This window comes from Aplysia californica, unplaced genomic scaffold (genome assembly GCF_000002075.1).
Source record: "Aplysia californica isolate F4 #8 unplaced genomic scaffold, AplCal3.0 scaffold00228, whole genome shotgun sequence".
NCBI lineage: Eukaryota > Metazoa > Mollusca > Gastropoda > Aplysiida > Aplysiidae > Aplysia > Aplysia californica.
Genome location: NW_004797498.1, coordinates 1,037,132 through 1,052,441, shown reverse-complemented (window position 1 = coordinate 1,052,441; position 15,310 = coordinate 1,037,132). Strand labels below are relative to the sequence as shown.

The following is a 15,310-nucleotide window of genomic DNA, read 5'->3' as shown; positions in this document are numbered from 1 at the left end:
GACATTTTCACCGTCTTCGTTGTAAAAATAATAGATCTAGATACAGAGACTATATATCTAGATCTAAATCTAGGCCTAGATCTACATCTCGATATATGTCGCTTTGCCTTTCCTGAAACAGTGCTGTAAATATGAAGCTTAATCTACCCTTCGCTGTTGAAAGTTCTGATGGCCGAGTGAACAGCGTGTCTGCATTTGAAGACAAACATTATTTTGTGAGCGTGGGTTCGAATCCCAGTCCCAGCTTTCGTTTTTCTTCTTCTCATCCTCCCAACTTATCAACAATTTTTCCCATAATCATAATTTGTTGCTTTTTAGTTTGTTAAAGAGGTAAATAAAGAAATCAATCGCCTGTGCTGTCTGTTGTTCTCGTAATCATAACACACTGGGCTAAAAATAGGTTTAGCTCGTCTGATGTCGGTGGACGCGGATCTTTTTCAGTCGCTTCTACACCATGCAAAAACTTTGTACATTAGCCTGGCCTGGACATGATCTTATTTTGGTGGACACGTAGACTAAAGTGTCATTAGTGAGCTGTGGCGTAGGCCATATGCGTATGCAAAATGTGTGTGAGAAGCGGGACGTGCTGTGAACAATTCTATTTTCTGCGTGACGGAGATATAATAATAGTATTTCACTTAAATTCAGGGAGAAAAGATTTTTTATATGTGAGGCAGCGTGGTGGATTCAGGCTCTCGTCAATTTTTGGGCATTTAGAGTTATTGGTATCATTTTAAAGCTTGTTCACTTGTCTTTATTTTGGATGCAAAGAGTGTCCCTTTATCTTGAATGCAAATCGAGATATTTGCAACAGAATGAGGTGGGGGTCACCTGTTTTCAGAGGTAAAATTAGTGAGAAAATGGCCACCAAAGATTAGTTCTTCCCTTAGCTTAACAGTCCGTGGTAACTGAAGATTTACATTTTTTTATGCTTTTAAGCAATCCGACACAGAAATGAGTTCTTTAATGGGCATGAAAGGTGTGCCAAAAAGCAAGAATTTGATAAAAATTCACAAACCTGCCGAAAAATGCAAGTTTCTTCACTTTGATTATTTTGACGAGAGCCTGATTCCACCACGCTGCCTCACATATAGCTTCAATTGTTGTGGAAAAATATGATTGAGTTAATACAAATTAATTCAAACTGCTGTGCAAAGTATGAGTGACACTGGTTCATCCGTTTAAGAGATATTTGAGGATAAATCGCGCCGCGAATTTTTGACCACACTATAGTACGGCGCGTTTGAGTCGTGCTGACACCAGCAGAGAGTCAAAATTTGTCAACTATCATTTTATATTGGTTTTGTTTTTTGCTGTAAACAGAAACTCAAATTGAAATTCTATCTCCCACAGTTTCGATTCGCGTTGAGTTTGGCGTATTAAAATTTGTGTTTAGTAGAGTGTTTATAGGTTGTGCTATAACAAGCAAAGCGAGCAATGTTGTAATTCATTTATCCAAATCCTTCTGGGCTAAAAGGTCACAGCGAATGGTTGGAGGGCGCATGTGTTAGGTCTTGCTTTTTTCTTTCTCCCTGTTGTTTGATTTACCTTTTTCCCAGCACAAAACGACCATTATAATGTCGATAATGTGCTTCTCTTTACTCACACAAACTCAAACGATAGAGGTTCACTTGGCATCACATTATTTCCTCACGTCGGCCGGCCTGTTCCATCGTGCGGTCTCGGTCCTCGGGGTTGACATGATCGCGTTGCAGTATTTTATGCTACACTTTGTACTTCCAATTTGAATGAACGGGCTTCTGTGGCGTAGCTGTTAGGTGCTCCGATGATGCTTGCAGGAGACCCAAGTTCGATTTCCGAATGGGGAGAAATTTTTATTGAGTATCTCCGTCTTTCTGCTTGGATGGTGTACTTCTCCAGGGTTGACCCTTGTAGGCAGGCAGAGTAGGAAGCCCGCTTCCTAAATGACTTAAATTGTGTCGATGGAGGTGTCAAAACACTTACTTTTTAATATTAAAAATCAGTAATCGAAAAAAGATGTTGCAGATCGACAAACTAATGAGCCTGTGACAGCCTACGTGAGAATTGCTTTTTCTTTTCGTCTTTGCGATGGGCACATAACAAATAACGCTGTCCACCACAGATCTTCGTCTGTCCTGAGACACATTGTTAGGAAATGTCATTGTCAGACCAAGGGCTCTCATATATCCAGCTGCTTGTAAGTGGAAGTAAGTCATCCGATTCGTGTCGCTCATTAAGACCTCAACCCCAGCTCCACCGCCAGAATCCCAGTACATTTTCTCCTTTGAACTTATTAGTATGAAGTAATGATGAAGATCTCAAGAAATATGAGGCGTCCTCCGCCCGAGTTAGTCGGGGTATGGTTTCAGGTGACACCTGTTTGTGAGGAAGGGTTGTCTGTTGAGACATTTCTCGTGTTTCTTGGAGTCGTGTCTCGTTTCACAGGGGGCTCGTTAAGACAGTACCTGAGACGCATGACATTCTGTGACCATTTGTTTGTCATTGTGTGGATTTCACGCCTATTTTAATACTGTAAGAGTTGTTAAGAGCAGTGTATTAAATCTCCCACTCCGATAGGACGCGGCCAAGCATGTAGAGAGCCTTGAAAGCTCGTCTGAAAAACGAAAGTTCAAGAATTTCCTTTTCGGGGTTCGAACCAAGCTCATCAACATCGTCACCAGCTTGATACAGAATAGGTCGACAGTGCATCCTGAAAAATTTGTGAAGCCCATTTTCTCCCGTAATTATATGATCATGGTTATTTTGTTTTGGTCGTCATATACTCTGTAATCCAATCAGAACAATGTTCTCTTGTGATATTATAGTTGCAACTTTATATTTTCAAACGTGAAATGGAATTGAACATCATTATCGATGGGGAGAAGAAAATCTCTTCGATCAGCGTAAAAACTTTCATCTGAATGTTGAAAATGTCTGTGCTCGTGGCGGATGCTCTGAAGTGGTCTGCTCCTTCTTCCCTATCTTACAATTATCGTCCTGATCTCTTCTTGTTTTTTCTTTGTGCTTGTTACTCTTCTGTAACACCTCTAATCTTCAGCATTTATATGACAAAATTGTATTGCAATTAGTGTCGTAAAACGCTTACTGAAACAAAAACATGTATATGCTCTGCAATGTGGTTAGAGTGTGCACACGTCTGTCGAACACGTCTCCGGTTCCTATTACGCAATGGCCAACATCTTCTTTAAGATGGCAGATAGAATTTCGGTAACTTTAGTTTTAGATCTACTTGTGCAGATCGCAGGCTCAAGAAGTCTCGTAAAGAGTCTTAATCAAGAGAGTCTTGTTTCTGTGGCTTGGGGCTACTTAAGTCCCGCGTGCTATCCTGTTTTGCCATAAGTACCTCCTTGCATTAGTCCACACGAATCCATTAAGTCCTGCTGTCTTATGGTTGTGGGTGTTTGTATCCCTCCAAATCGTTTCTGGAAGATTTATGGTTGGGTCTTAATGTCCAGGGCTTTGGGGTGTTTTGCAGACATGGTTTGTCTCTTGTCTTTCCTTGGCATTTAAATCCGTCATCGGGAGTTTAGATGGCATTGCTCGCCAATAAAAATACGAACTGTAAAAATGGACCACCCGCCTTGGGGGCTAAATTCTTTAAATTCTTGAGTATTGTTCTGTACTGCTTGTTTTTTTGTCTAATTAGCATTTGGATGTGCCTGCTTTTTTAATGATTTTTATGAACGTAAAACGGATAATATAATAGTAAGCCTGGTCTCTTAGCGGTGACAAATGACTGCATGTTACTGTTTGCAATTTTGCTGTTGTTGTCATAATATTATATATTATGAATAAAATCATTGTTGTGCGTACAACAGCTGTTGCTATTGCTGCAGATGGTTGGAGTGCACCCCTTGTAAAACCTTGTTCTCCCCATACATAAACGCACCTTTTTGCCGCCCCTGTCATGGTCTATCACTGCGCTGAATGAGCCTCGGTAGGCTTCTCTTTATTCAAACGTGTTGCTGTTGTTGCTGTCGACGGTTTTACGGCTGCTTCTGCTGCTGCTGCTGCTGCTGCTGCTGCTGCTGCTGCTGCTGCTGTTGTTTTGTTGCTGTTGTTATTGTTGTTGTTATTGATGTTATCCCTCTGATTGTTGTTATTTTTGTTAGGTAGCGATGGTTGGAGAGTGTGATTGGTATATCCTCCTTTTTTTTTGTTCGTTCTGTATTCTGTCTACTTGTCTTGCTTTTTTCTTTCACTAAATGGCTGTTTTGTGTCGATGTACGCATCTTTACTCAACCAAGGGATGTCATTGTTGTCGCTTTCATTGTCGTCGTTGTTGTTGCTGATGTTGCAGTTGTATTTTCAGAGTCCTTAACAATGTTTTGTTCTCATGGGGCGTAGGTGGTTGGAGGGCACCCCTGGTAGGTCCTACTTCTTTACTTTCCCTCTTTTTTTCTGTCTGTCTAACTTTATCCCGGTGGGTGGTTGGCGGGTGTTCTGGTATGGTTTGCTTCTTCTTTCCTATCAAATGTCTATCGTCTTTATCTCCCCACCTTCTTTTTGTGTTTGTTACTCTCTTGTAACACCTCTAATCTTTGGCGCTTATTTGACCTTATTGTTTTGCAAGTGCCGTAAAACACTTACTAAAACTTTAAAAAAATTAACATTATCCCTGCATTAAATGACCATTATTGTGTCGGTGTGTTCATCTCTTTACTCAAACAAACTAACAAACATCTCTTCACAGGAAAAGTACTTTTAATTTTAAGAGTGGCAACACTTTCTGTCTGTACGTCTGTGTAACTTTTTCTCTACAGTGAACGGTCATTATTGTGTTGCTGTTTTTCGTTTTACTCAAACAACCAAACAAACAAACTAACAAACATCTCTTCACAGGAAAAGTACTTCAAGAGTGGCAACAGCTTTCTCTGTTGTCTCTGTCTGGATACCTGTCTAACTTTTCCCTTACATAACATGACCATTATTGTGTCGATGGGTTCGTCTCTTTACTCAAACCAAGAAACAAACGTCTCTTTCCAGGAAAAGTATTTCAAGAGTGGCAACACCGAGCCCATGGCCCCCTTCGAGGACTACGTGGTGGACGCTGAGACCGGGGAGATCAACAAGTCGTACGCGCCCATCAAACGGTCGCTCTATGTCCGGCACCTGGACCGCTGGCTGGTCCACTTCCAGATGTCCCAGATCCTGGTGGTGGACGGCGAGAACATCAAGGTCCGCCCCTGGGAGGAGATGTCGCGGGTGGAAAGCTTTCTGGGTCTTTCACATAAGGTTTGTTTGTAGGGGAACCGGGGTACGGGAGGGGGGCGTGGGGGTGGGATGCCCTGTTTGTGTGACTGTGTTTCAGAGAGAGAAAGAGAAAGAGAGAAAGAAAGAAAGAGAGACAGACAGACAGACTCACAGACACACAGACTGACTCACAGACACACAGACTGACTCACAGACACACAGACAGACTCACAGACACACAGACAGACTCACAGACACACAGACGGACTCACAGACACACAGACTGTTTTGTGTGACTGTGTTTCAGACAGAGAGAGAGAGAGAGAGAGAGGCAGAGAGAGAAAGAGGGAGAGAGAGAGGGAGAAGGACAGACAACGAGAGAGAGAGAGAGAGAGAGAGAGAGAGAGAGAGAGAAAGAGAGAGAGAGAGAAAGAGAGAGAGAGAAAGAGAGAGAGAGGACAAACAGTGAGAGAGACTATTTTTGCATGAGAGAGTTTGAAGGTGGATGTATGTATGTGGTTGTTTGTCTATTTCAGGGAGGGAGGGAGAGAGACAGAGAGAGAGACAGACAGACAGAAAGACAGACAGACAGAATTTTAGTCTGATTTTGTTTGAGTATGAGTGTATGTGTGTTTGTGTGTGTGTGTGTGTGTGTGTGTGTGTGTGTGTGTATGTGTATGTGTGTCAGAGAGAGGGTAGTTGCACTAGGTTCCATTTATTGACCCTCCCTCTGCTGTTTTGTCAACCAGTCTTGCTTTTTTCCAAACTCTTTACCACCATTGCTGTGTTAGCATTTTTCTCTACTTTGGCAAAGCCAAAAAGGTTTAGTTTCTCATCTTCATCCAATTCCTCAGTGTGTGTTATTAATTTTTAAAAGGAAATTCTTCATTGTATAAGAGAGCCATGCTTTACAAGTCTCTGCTTTGACCATTACACTTTTGTGAATTCCCATGTGGGTGGTCAGCACTGGCAGGTCATACCTCACCCCTTGTTTCTCTGTTGTTTCTGTCTGCCAGTTTTGCTTTTTTCTGACACTTAAATCATTATTAATGATGGTCTGTTTTGGGATATGGTACTTTAAAAAAGAGGTATAACTTTCTTATTCATACTGACTTTTCGATTCTGTTTTTTTTTAAAATCTAAGCTTAAAAATGCAGTCAATAACATGCAAATTGTGAAATATGTAAATTCGTGTTTTTGATTTGTGTATGATGGTTCGAAATGTGTAGCAATATTGGTTTTGGTCTGCTGCTGGTTGGACGTGTGCATCCATTATGTCCTCAGAGACTTAATGGTGGGAGGCTGAAGGGTGCCGCTGGTAGGTCCTTCTTTCTTTTCCTCTTTTGTTCAACTCTGTCTGTCTTTTTTTCCCTGCACCAAGTGACTATAATTAGTCAATATGTACTCAAAAGAACGAATACATTCAGAGGCCCTACATTTTGTCAATGTGCTCCTTTGGATTCAAATGAATTACTATAAAACTAAGACTTCACTTTCTGTTCACAGGTTGGCGAAGATCTATTCGTATACAACGAGACCAAAGGCTTCTACTGCGTTAAGGTGGAGGCAAACATGACAACAGGTTCAGACTTTGTCCTTGACCCTCTACCCCTGTCAGAACGGTGCCTGGCCAAGAGCAAAGGTCGTGAACACCCGTACATTGACCCTGAGGTCAGGGCCAAGTTGGTGCAGTTCTTTGCACCGTTCAACCACCGTTTTTTCCAGAGGATTGGCGTGTACTTTGACTGGAAATAGAGGTTTACACACCTATGTATACTTTGACTGGAACTACAGGTATACACACCTGTGTGTACTATGACTTGGATTGGAGGTATACACAGCTATGTGCATTGTGGCTTGGTTTGGAGATATAGACATGTGAACTTTTACTGGGATTAGAGGTATTCACACTTTGGGACTACACAGGTATACACTCCTATGTGTATTCTGACAGGGACCAGAAGTCAACACATGTACCTCAACATGATGTCCACCTGATTTGTGGTTTCAGTTCCTGTCAAAGTCTTGCCTAGTGTTGTTGCAGGACCATTTAAAAAAGAAACGGGTTTCACCAATAGTTTGGGAATGTGCTGCTCTGGGATATAACAAATGTGTATCGGACACTTCTTGTTATGAAGAAGGCTCTTGACATAATATGTCCTAATTTGTGTTTCAAATCACGTAGCGACATCAGTACATGTATCTGTGACACACTGGTGTGTAATGTGGCTGTCTACAGCACAGTGTCTTTTGGTGTATCCAACAATGAAGTGCCCTGTGCTGGAGATGGTCTTATTGTCATCAGATTCACTTCATTCAGTTAGGACAAGGATAAAATCCATTGTGTGAGCCTTTGTGCACCTGGTAGAGCTTGACTAAACTTTTACACAGTGGCTCACTGTTTGACTTGCTCATCCACCCGTTTCCTGCTAATTTTGCTTGCAGCATAGTGATAATTATTGCAATATACTACCTTTGACTTAAACAAAACCTGTCTTTGGGCTACTTCAAAGGCAATCACAGGACACCTGTAGCTTCTTGTCACCTAGTTATTTTGCTAGATCTGTGTATTCAAGTGATAATATTCAAGATTTAAGAATAAGATTATTCATTGTTGTTAAGCTAATCATTATGATCAGGGGATTGAAAACAATTAACAGTATTTTAATTAAAGAAGTATACAGTATGGAATATGAAAACAGAATGTTACATTTGCTTTTAAGTGAAATATTTTGCCTTCGAGCTGGAGACTATACTTAAGCCTCCATCATACAATGCTGCTCAACAGTCAGTCTTAGCATTTAGTTTCTGGTGTGGACGTATTCATATTTGTACCGTAACTAGTGGTTATCAAGGGTGCCTGACCTTCAACCTGAAACTGTCTGTCACCAGGATGTCAGTCGGATCTCTTGATGTGCTATTTGCCTGATGTGAGAGCTGAATTCTACAAAAGTTTGTTACCATTCCTATATTGTTGTTATTGTACTTGTTATTGTTTTATTTTGCATAATTCTCGGTGTCATCTCAGGAGTTGTTTTTTACTGTGCTTAGCCCTAGCCCTCCGTGTGTGTGGGGGTTCAACAAAAGGTGGACTGCTAAAGACTATATATGCTTGTGCAATAAGCAAGAGACTGTTTCATTGCTGATTTCCCAGGCTTGCAAATGTCCTTTTGCCACATCACAGGCTGCCACGTTCAGCTTGACAGACATGGCCAAACAGGACCCACCTACTTACCTTGTTGTTAATGTACAGATCAGCTACTTTTAGCCTCCTTCTGACAGAAACAGAAAACATGAGGTAGTTGTTTGATCGCCTGGATACACCACCTTAGAAGTGTTAACATATTTCTACACCTCTTTTGAGGCAGTTCTTTACCTAACAGCATCACAAATGACAATGCTGGCCAGTGGAACTGCGAGCCTGCTTCTTGCAGTATGGCTCAAATTAGATAAGGGTTGTCGCCCACTCACTCACTGCTCGGTGCTTCTTCATTCATTCCAACTTTTTAGAAGGAACTATCCAATCTCGTCAGGGACGGTCCGATCTGCTCAATCCCAAATGGCCAGACACAGTCCCATCTCATCAGGGACAATATCATCTCGTCAGTATCATGCTGAAGTATGTTGCAGACAACCCTGATTCGTATCTCTCTCTGGATCTTCTTGCCTTCATGCTGTTTTGAGAGTTTTCTCCACCCACTACCCAGCTTTTGGCTCAAGAGCATCGGAGAAGGGCGTTAAGTTAAGAGTCCAGCCTTTTAAATAACCGTAGAATTTTGAAAGGTGTTCAGTACAATTCTTTGTGTTGACCTGTTTAGCCATCAGATGAGGATTGTGATAGGATTTGCCGGCTAAGGAGCTAAAGTTGTATGCCAAGATAAAAGCTTTTTTTATTTACCACAAAATTCTCCATGGAGATGTGTTAAAGTTAAAGCAGAACTAAGAACAGAAGAAAGCAGACTCACAGGCTTAAAAGTTTTATTGTGCTGAAGCCCAGGATGCTTATTTACTCTGTTCTGACTGTTCACATTTTTTTCTAGTGTGTACACTGTGAGGAGACTATGGTTGTGAGAACTGACACAAAAAGGCTTGCCTCAGGGGTGGGTTTTTTTATGGTGTGGCGAAGATTATGGTGTTAATAATGATAATGTTAATACTGCACAAAATATCTGTGCTGAAGTTATCGCTCAAGACAACTTGGTACCTCCTCCATGTTTTTCTTTATCTGTTTTGTTCTGAGAGTTAAACGTTATAGTAGTGTTCATCACAGGTGTGGAATCCCCATTTAATTAGCACCTGGACTTTTTTTTTTATGGCTGGAAGGTTTGAGTAGTAAATCTTCTAACCCTCGAGCAAACAGAAAGAAAAGGAAATGGTGTTGATTAAGGGACAGTTTAGTAACTGAGACTGCCAACTTTGTTTGCTCAACTGTTTATTGTAGTATTTTATTGAGGCTTTTTTTTCTTGGGCACTCTGACAGCTTGATTGTTATCATGATGGGCTACGAAGCCAATGACTCTGGTTGAAGTCCCCAATGGGGGCTTCCTGTCCATTAGACTTGTCCTTGTTAGAGATGGACTCTGAAATAACCTTACCGCTATTTATTGGGGGTTTTAACCCTATTCAGTACAATGCAGTGCTGATAGGTTTCTGTTACCATTAGTCAGTTTGGTGGTTTGTCGGTGTGGAGACTTGCTGTAGGCCTGGCCTTCTCTGCAATGTCTTATTTAACTAGTCATGACTCATAAGTCGTTTTGCATAATTCAACCTCAAATGTTGTCACCTGCGTCATGCTGATGTGTTGATAAGCTTTTAATATATGTCACATTTTACAGTGTTATTGGGTGTATTATATTTATGTTACTAATCTACCTCTTGATTTGTTTTAATTACTGATGAGTTTACTTCTACATTTGCATCTCAGTGATGAAAGGGGTAATGAACCCATCCTCAATCATACCACATTTGCATCACGTCAGAAAAATTTTCAGAAAGAAGAAACTCAAGGCTCAATGTGCTCTCTTTTTTCCACTCAGTTCTTTGTAAAGGGAAAGTGCTGTGCCCTATTGGGTGGATAACACTGTTCTTTGGACAGGAAGGTGGGGGGAGGGAGGGTGGAAAGCACATTGATATGTATAATAATATTGTAAAGAGGAATGCACTGCATTTCGTACTGGGAGATGCAGGTAACGCTACAAAACAGATTGTTCTCTTTTGTACTTTTAGTTGTTTTCAAAGCTAGAGTGCGCCTGCTCAGGTGGCCTGTCCACCGTTGTTTTGTATTGTGAAATTGTTTGTGCAAACACACAAGCATAAATAATGTTTTATGCTCAAAGAAATGACATTTTTTCATGTTACAAGTTGCCAAAGGAGTTAGTATTCACCTAATGGTTCATGTTTACCTCACACTTTGAAGACATCTCTTCTTGTGTAGCTTTGCACTGGATAGGGTTCTCAACCCTTTTCATCTGTAATAGTATGGTTGCTCAAATGTTGGTGAAATAACTTACCTGTTGATTGTTTTTGTGAGGGTGTAATGCCCTGCTAGTCCAAAATAGAGCATTTTTAAGACAGAGCACTTTGTCCAGTTGTTATTTTAAAGAAAGAAAGAAGGAAGGAAATGTGATGGTTCACTGGGAAAGGAGTAGCATTGTTGACTTTTCACTGGAACTTAGCTGGCTGACTTCACTTCTAATGAAATGCACCAATTTATTTTAATCTTAAACACTATATACTTTTCACTTTTTTTTTAACACATAAAAAATGGTACCCGTCAAGCCTCTAATAAGCAATGTTTTCTCTTTATTAATTAGATTTTAAAAATTGAGATGATTTTTAAGTGTCAATTCTCCCACAAGGGCTGTGACCAACATTTGTTGAAACGATATGCGAAATAAAAGCATTTTGTTTACGTTTTGAGCTTTTCCACAGATCTGGGTCATCATATAAAAGACCTTGTCATGAGTACTTTACTGACCAACTTCTGTTAGAAAGTGGGACTGTACAGTGTGTACGCTAGTTTTTTTCCTCTACTAGTTAGGCTAAGAATGCTTGTTCCTCCAGGGGAGCCATGCCCCTGGATATGACGCTTCCACTTTGAAAAAAATATTGCCTGGAAAGACAAATGGAGATTATTGTAGTTTCATTATCTCAAATCCAACTCAATTGAAATGTGAAGTTCTCACAAATAAAAAAGACAGAAAAAAAAGGCTTTTTTTTAAATGGAGGGCCTATATTTGCAGATGGTCTTATTTTTTGGCCCTGACCCTTAATGATTTTTTTCACTCAGTTATCTACTTTTATTTTCCATGCCTTCACAAAGAAAGGAGAAAAAAGAATGGGAATTATTTCTCCTTTGAAATATATTTTCAAACAAAGACATATTATGATTTTCATATACCTCATGTCTTACCAGATTATTTTTCTCAGTCACCATCATTGTTAAAGATTGGGGGAGGAAGAGGTAAGAAAGAGAGAAAGCAAGAGAGAGAGAGAGCAAGAGAGAGAGAGAGTGTGAGAGTGAGACTTGCACATGCTCAAGGACTTGCGGTATTACTAGCCTGGGAAAGTTCTAGGTTGAAATCAGGCTTTCGTCACACATTAATTGTCATGTTACATGTCTTGCGTACATTGTGTAAAATGCCAGCTGTTGGTAAGTGTTAGCTGTTGATACTGCAGCAAAAGTTGACAGCTACATGCTAGGAATGCATTCTGTTACCTTCTTTTTGATGTGGCTTGGCATCTGCTATTTGTCTGACTGTTCCTGGCCATGATGATGGATGTATTTATTAGGTGAATATTTGTTAGGAAGAAAGTATATCTGTACTCTATATCATGTGTTATTTATTGCCACAATACATAGGTGAGTCAGGAGGATATAGCTTGAGTGTGAGCTTGTGCATTTGCAATGAGGTCTGGAGATATTTTGTACAACCTGGCATCAAATGTTTGCAAGATGTATGAAAAGTATCTCAGCTGTTTGGAGAGCCTTGAGAGTAGGTCATGCTTCTTTGCCCTTCTTTTTTTTTCTGTTTAGTTTCAGATCAGTAGGGTATGGAGTAGAAGGGTCTCCCTTTGTTCTGCAAGACGGAGACCCTTACTGTTGTTGTGTCTTCTTTTAATATCTTTACCCTCCCCCCCCTATTTTTTTTACTTGCGTGAATTTGCCTTCTGTAAAGAAAATTGTAGGGCCAAAATGTTGTAGCTGCACCTAATGTTGCCAACATATTATGATCTTTTTCCTTTTTAAAAAAATAATACAACTCACTGCCTTTGGTTGTGCCACATTTTCTTTTTGTAATATGCAACAAGTACAAATAAAGGAGTTGTCGCCCAATATAATTTACTGTGAGGAAGCCACAAGGGACTGTACTCTTTTTTTTTACCGTCCCTGAGCACATTGTTACCGTTTGGTTACCTACCTTATACCTAGTACGGGACTGGACAAGGAAACGTTTCCAGTTGTGTTTTCTAACGAAGCAGACACTTTTTATGAAAGCGGTAGTCCTGAGATTAGTCGCAAAGAACACCTTTTCAAAATAATTAAAATGAAAATGAATTTTATTTGCTTGACAAGTTTTGTGCTGTAGAAAATTTGATGCAAAAGACGGTGTTGTTGTATTTATCACTGGGTATTATTGTGAAGTCCACGATAATTTTTTTTTTTCATAGTGTGGGTTGGCATAGAGTTAATGTTTCTTCTGCTATAAGTTTATAAGTAAGGGTTCTTCTGCTTTTAGTGAGGTGTCCTCTTCTATTTATAGGTAAGGGTTCCTCTGCTTTTAAAAACAAGGGTTCTTCTATTTTTAAGTAAGGGCTGTTATAAGTAATGGTTCTTCTGTTTTAAGTAAATGCTCTTCTGCTATTTATAAATAAGGGCTCTTCTGCTACATGCTAAGAGTAACGGTTCTTCTACTTTTTATAAAAGTTAGGGTTCTTCTGCCATAACTAAGAAGGGTTTTTCTGCTGTGAGTAGGGACAAACCATGTTGTTTGTTACAACTTTCCTAACAGCATCCGTAGAGGCTACATTCCCACCTGTGCTTTGATGGAATCTGTTTTCTTCTTTTTTTGGGAGGGTGGGCGAGGGGGAGGAGAGGAAAGATCTTACATCATACTGGTGTCATCTGGTTGGGGAAAAACCAAGGAGAATGTAGAGTGTGTGGGCTTGTGGCTTCACCTGTTTGAACAGACAGAAACAATAGTCACCAAAAGCAAAACTATATATTAATATACTATTATATGTATATTTCAGCAATCCCTGTTTACTTGTGTACTAGACTAGACCTACTATTGTGGATTTTACTGTATATGGCTGTGGAGTGTTACACTCGGGCAGAGCCAAACTGGATGAGACCTCTCTGGAGGAATTGATGTACAAGAATAAATAATTTTTTTTAAAAACCCTACCGGTACCATACATTTATTGACATCCTCTCGCACTACCGATTAATATGTCTATATATATAGCCTATATATTATATCTATTGCTTGTACAATGTTGTCTATGGTGGCGTGAGCAAACTCGTAATAATGTGCAATGTAATTTTGTAAGCAGGACTCCCATTATATCTATATTGTTACAATAGGTCTTGAGGAATCAAATGCCTGTGCCATGGTGATATTGTTGACAAATGTGTTGTGTGACAGAACAAGTGTGTTAATGTGACAGAACAAGTGTGTTAATGTGACAGTGCAAGTGTGTTAATGTGACAGAACAAGTGTGTTAATGTGACAGAACAAGTGTGTTAATGTGACATAACAAATGTGTTAATGTGACAGTGTAATGAGGCTGTCTGAGGGTGTCTAGGTTTGTAATGTTTCTGATGTTTGTTCTGGTTGTATCAGCGCCACCGTGTGCTAGGAATCATGTTCTTATTTTACTGGAAGTCAATATAAAATGTGTGCATATGTGTGTGTGTTGGTCGGGTGTCTTTGGACACGTACATTGTATGTTTGTGTGTCCTTAGAGCAGAGCAGAGAGGAAGACAGAGGGGGGAGGAGGGTGAAATGAAATAAACAGAGAAGAGAGAGAGAGAAGGGGAAAGAAAGAGAGAGGGGGGAGGGGGGGTGAGAGTGTGTGAGAGTGAAGAAGGGCATAAATGAGAGAGAGAGGTTCTGCATTTATTTAGGAGTGGTTTGCTCCTATTTTTCCTATCAAACATCCGTCTTCTTCATCTCTCCTTCTTTTCTTTGTATTTTTCTCGCAATAGGAACAGTTCTATTCTTCGGCATTTATAGGACCTTATATTGTTGCAGGGGCCGTGAAACATTTACTAAAACTAAGTCACGTTTAAGCTCGTTCCAAAAATCTTGTTTAGTATATGTGAGAAGGCTCTGATATCAAGCTCCCTATAAGTGTTCACAATGCTGCCTTGTCTGGAATGAAAAGCTTTTGTTATAACTGTCCACTGGACTGGTAACTCTACCTAGGTGTGTTCTGAGAATGCTGATGTACATGTATTGTAAATTTTAGCATTGGATTTTGGTGTTTGGTTTTATTTGTATATTTGATATTTTACTTCTGCATGGCTGTTGTTTCACAAAACATTCGAAGGCATCTTATGAAAGATGTTGATCAGGGATCGATGCCTCCTTCTAACGCAAGATGAGACTTTTGTTTTTGTTTGCTTCGCATTTATAAAAAGGAGGAGAGGATTTCAATTGAATGATAACAGGAAATGTGATGTTTGAGACAGGTGTCTGAGTGAGGTCAGATCACGTTAGACCACGTCCCTCGTGACATCATTTTGTCCAGCGTGTGGTTTAGTTCGCTGGCTTTCACTCACCAGGAAGTAAAGATGTGGCTTTCATTTGTGTCCCGTGGACATACCTTTCCGTGTTCTGTGAACGTTCGAGTGTAAGACACTGCTCTTCAACATGACTCATCATAGGATTTTTAGATTTTGAGGTGATTGATTGGAGCTTTTGGATGGCTGATGGGCTTTGGGATCAAGTGTATCCCCTACAGTTCAGGTTTGATTCAATAGTAAATGATGGGCTTTGTCTAAATAATCAACCCATCTCTGTTTGCTGTATATGCTCTAAAATTCACTGTGGTGTAAATTTGTTGTAACCACTATTATTAATCTTGTTTCCTGGCGATGTGTAGCCAT

At 40.1% G+C, this 15,310-nt stretch overlaps 1 protein-coding gene across 1 annotated transcript in view; it reads left to right on the top strand.

Annotated features, from left to right (window-relative positions):
• Nucleotides 1–11,667, top strand: part of LOC101860577 (heparan sulfate glucosamine 3-O-sulfotransferase 1) — a gene marked incomplete in the record, with an annotated part of 35,737 nt that extends 24,070 nt beyond the window's left edge. The window contains 2 exon segments of the mRNA XM_013083386.2: nucleotides 4,990–5,238; nucleotides 6,703–11,667. Of these exon segments, the coding sequence (XP_012938840.1) occupies nucleotides 4,990–5,238; nucleotides 6,703–6,951 (498 nt within the window).
• Nucleotides 11,668–15,310: the final 3,643 nt, after the last annotated feature.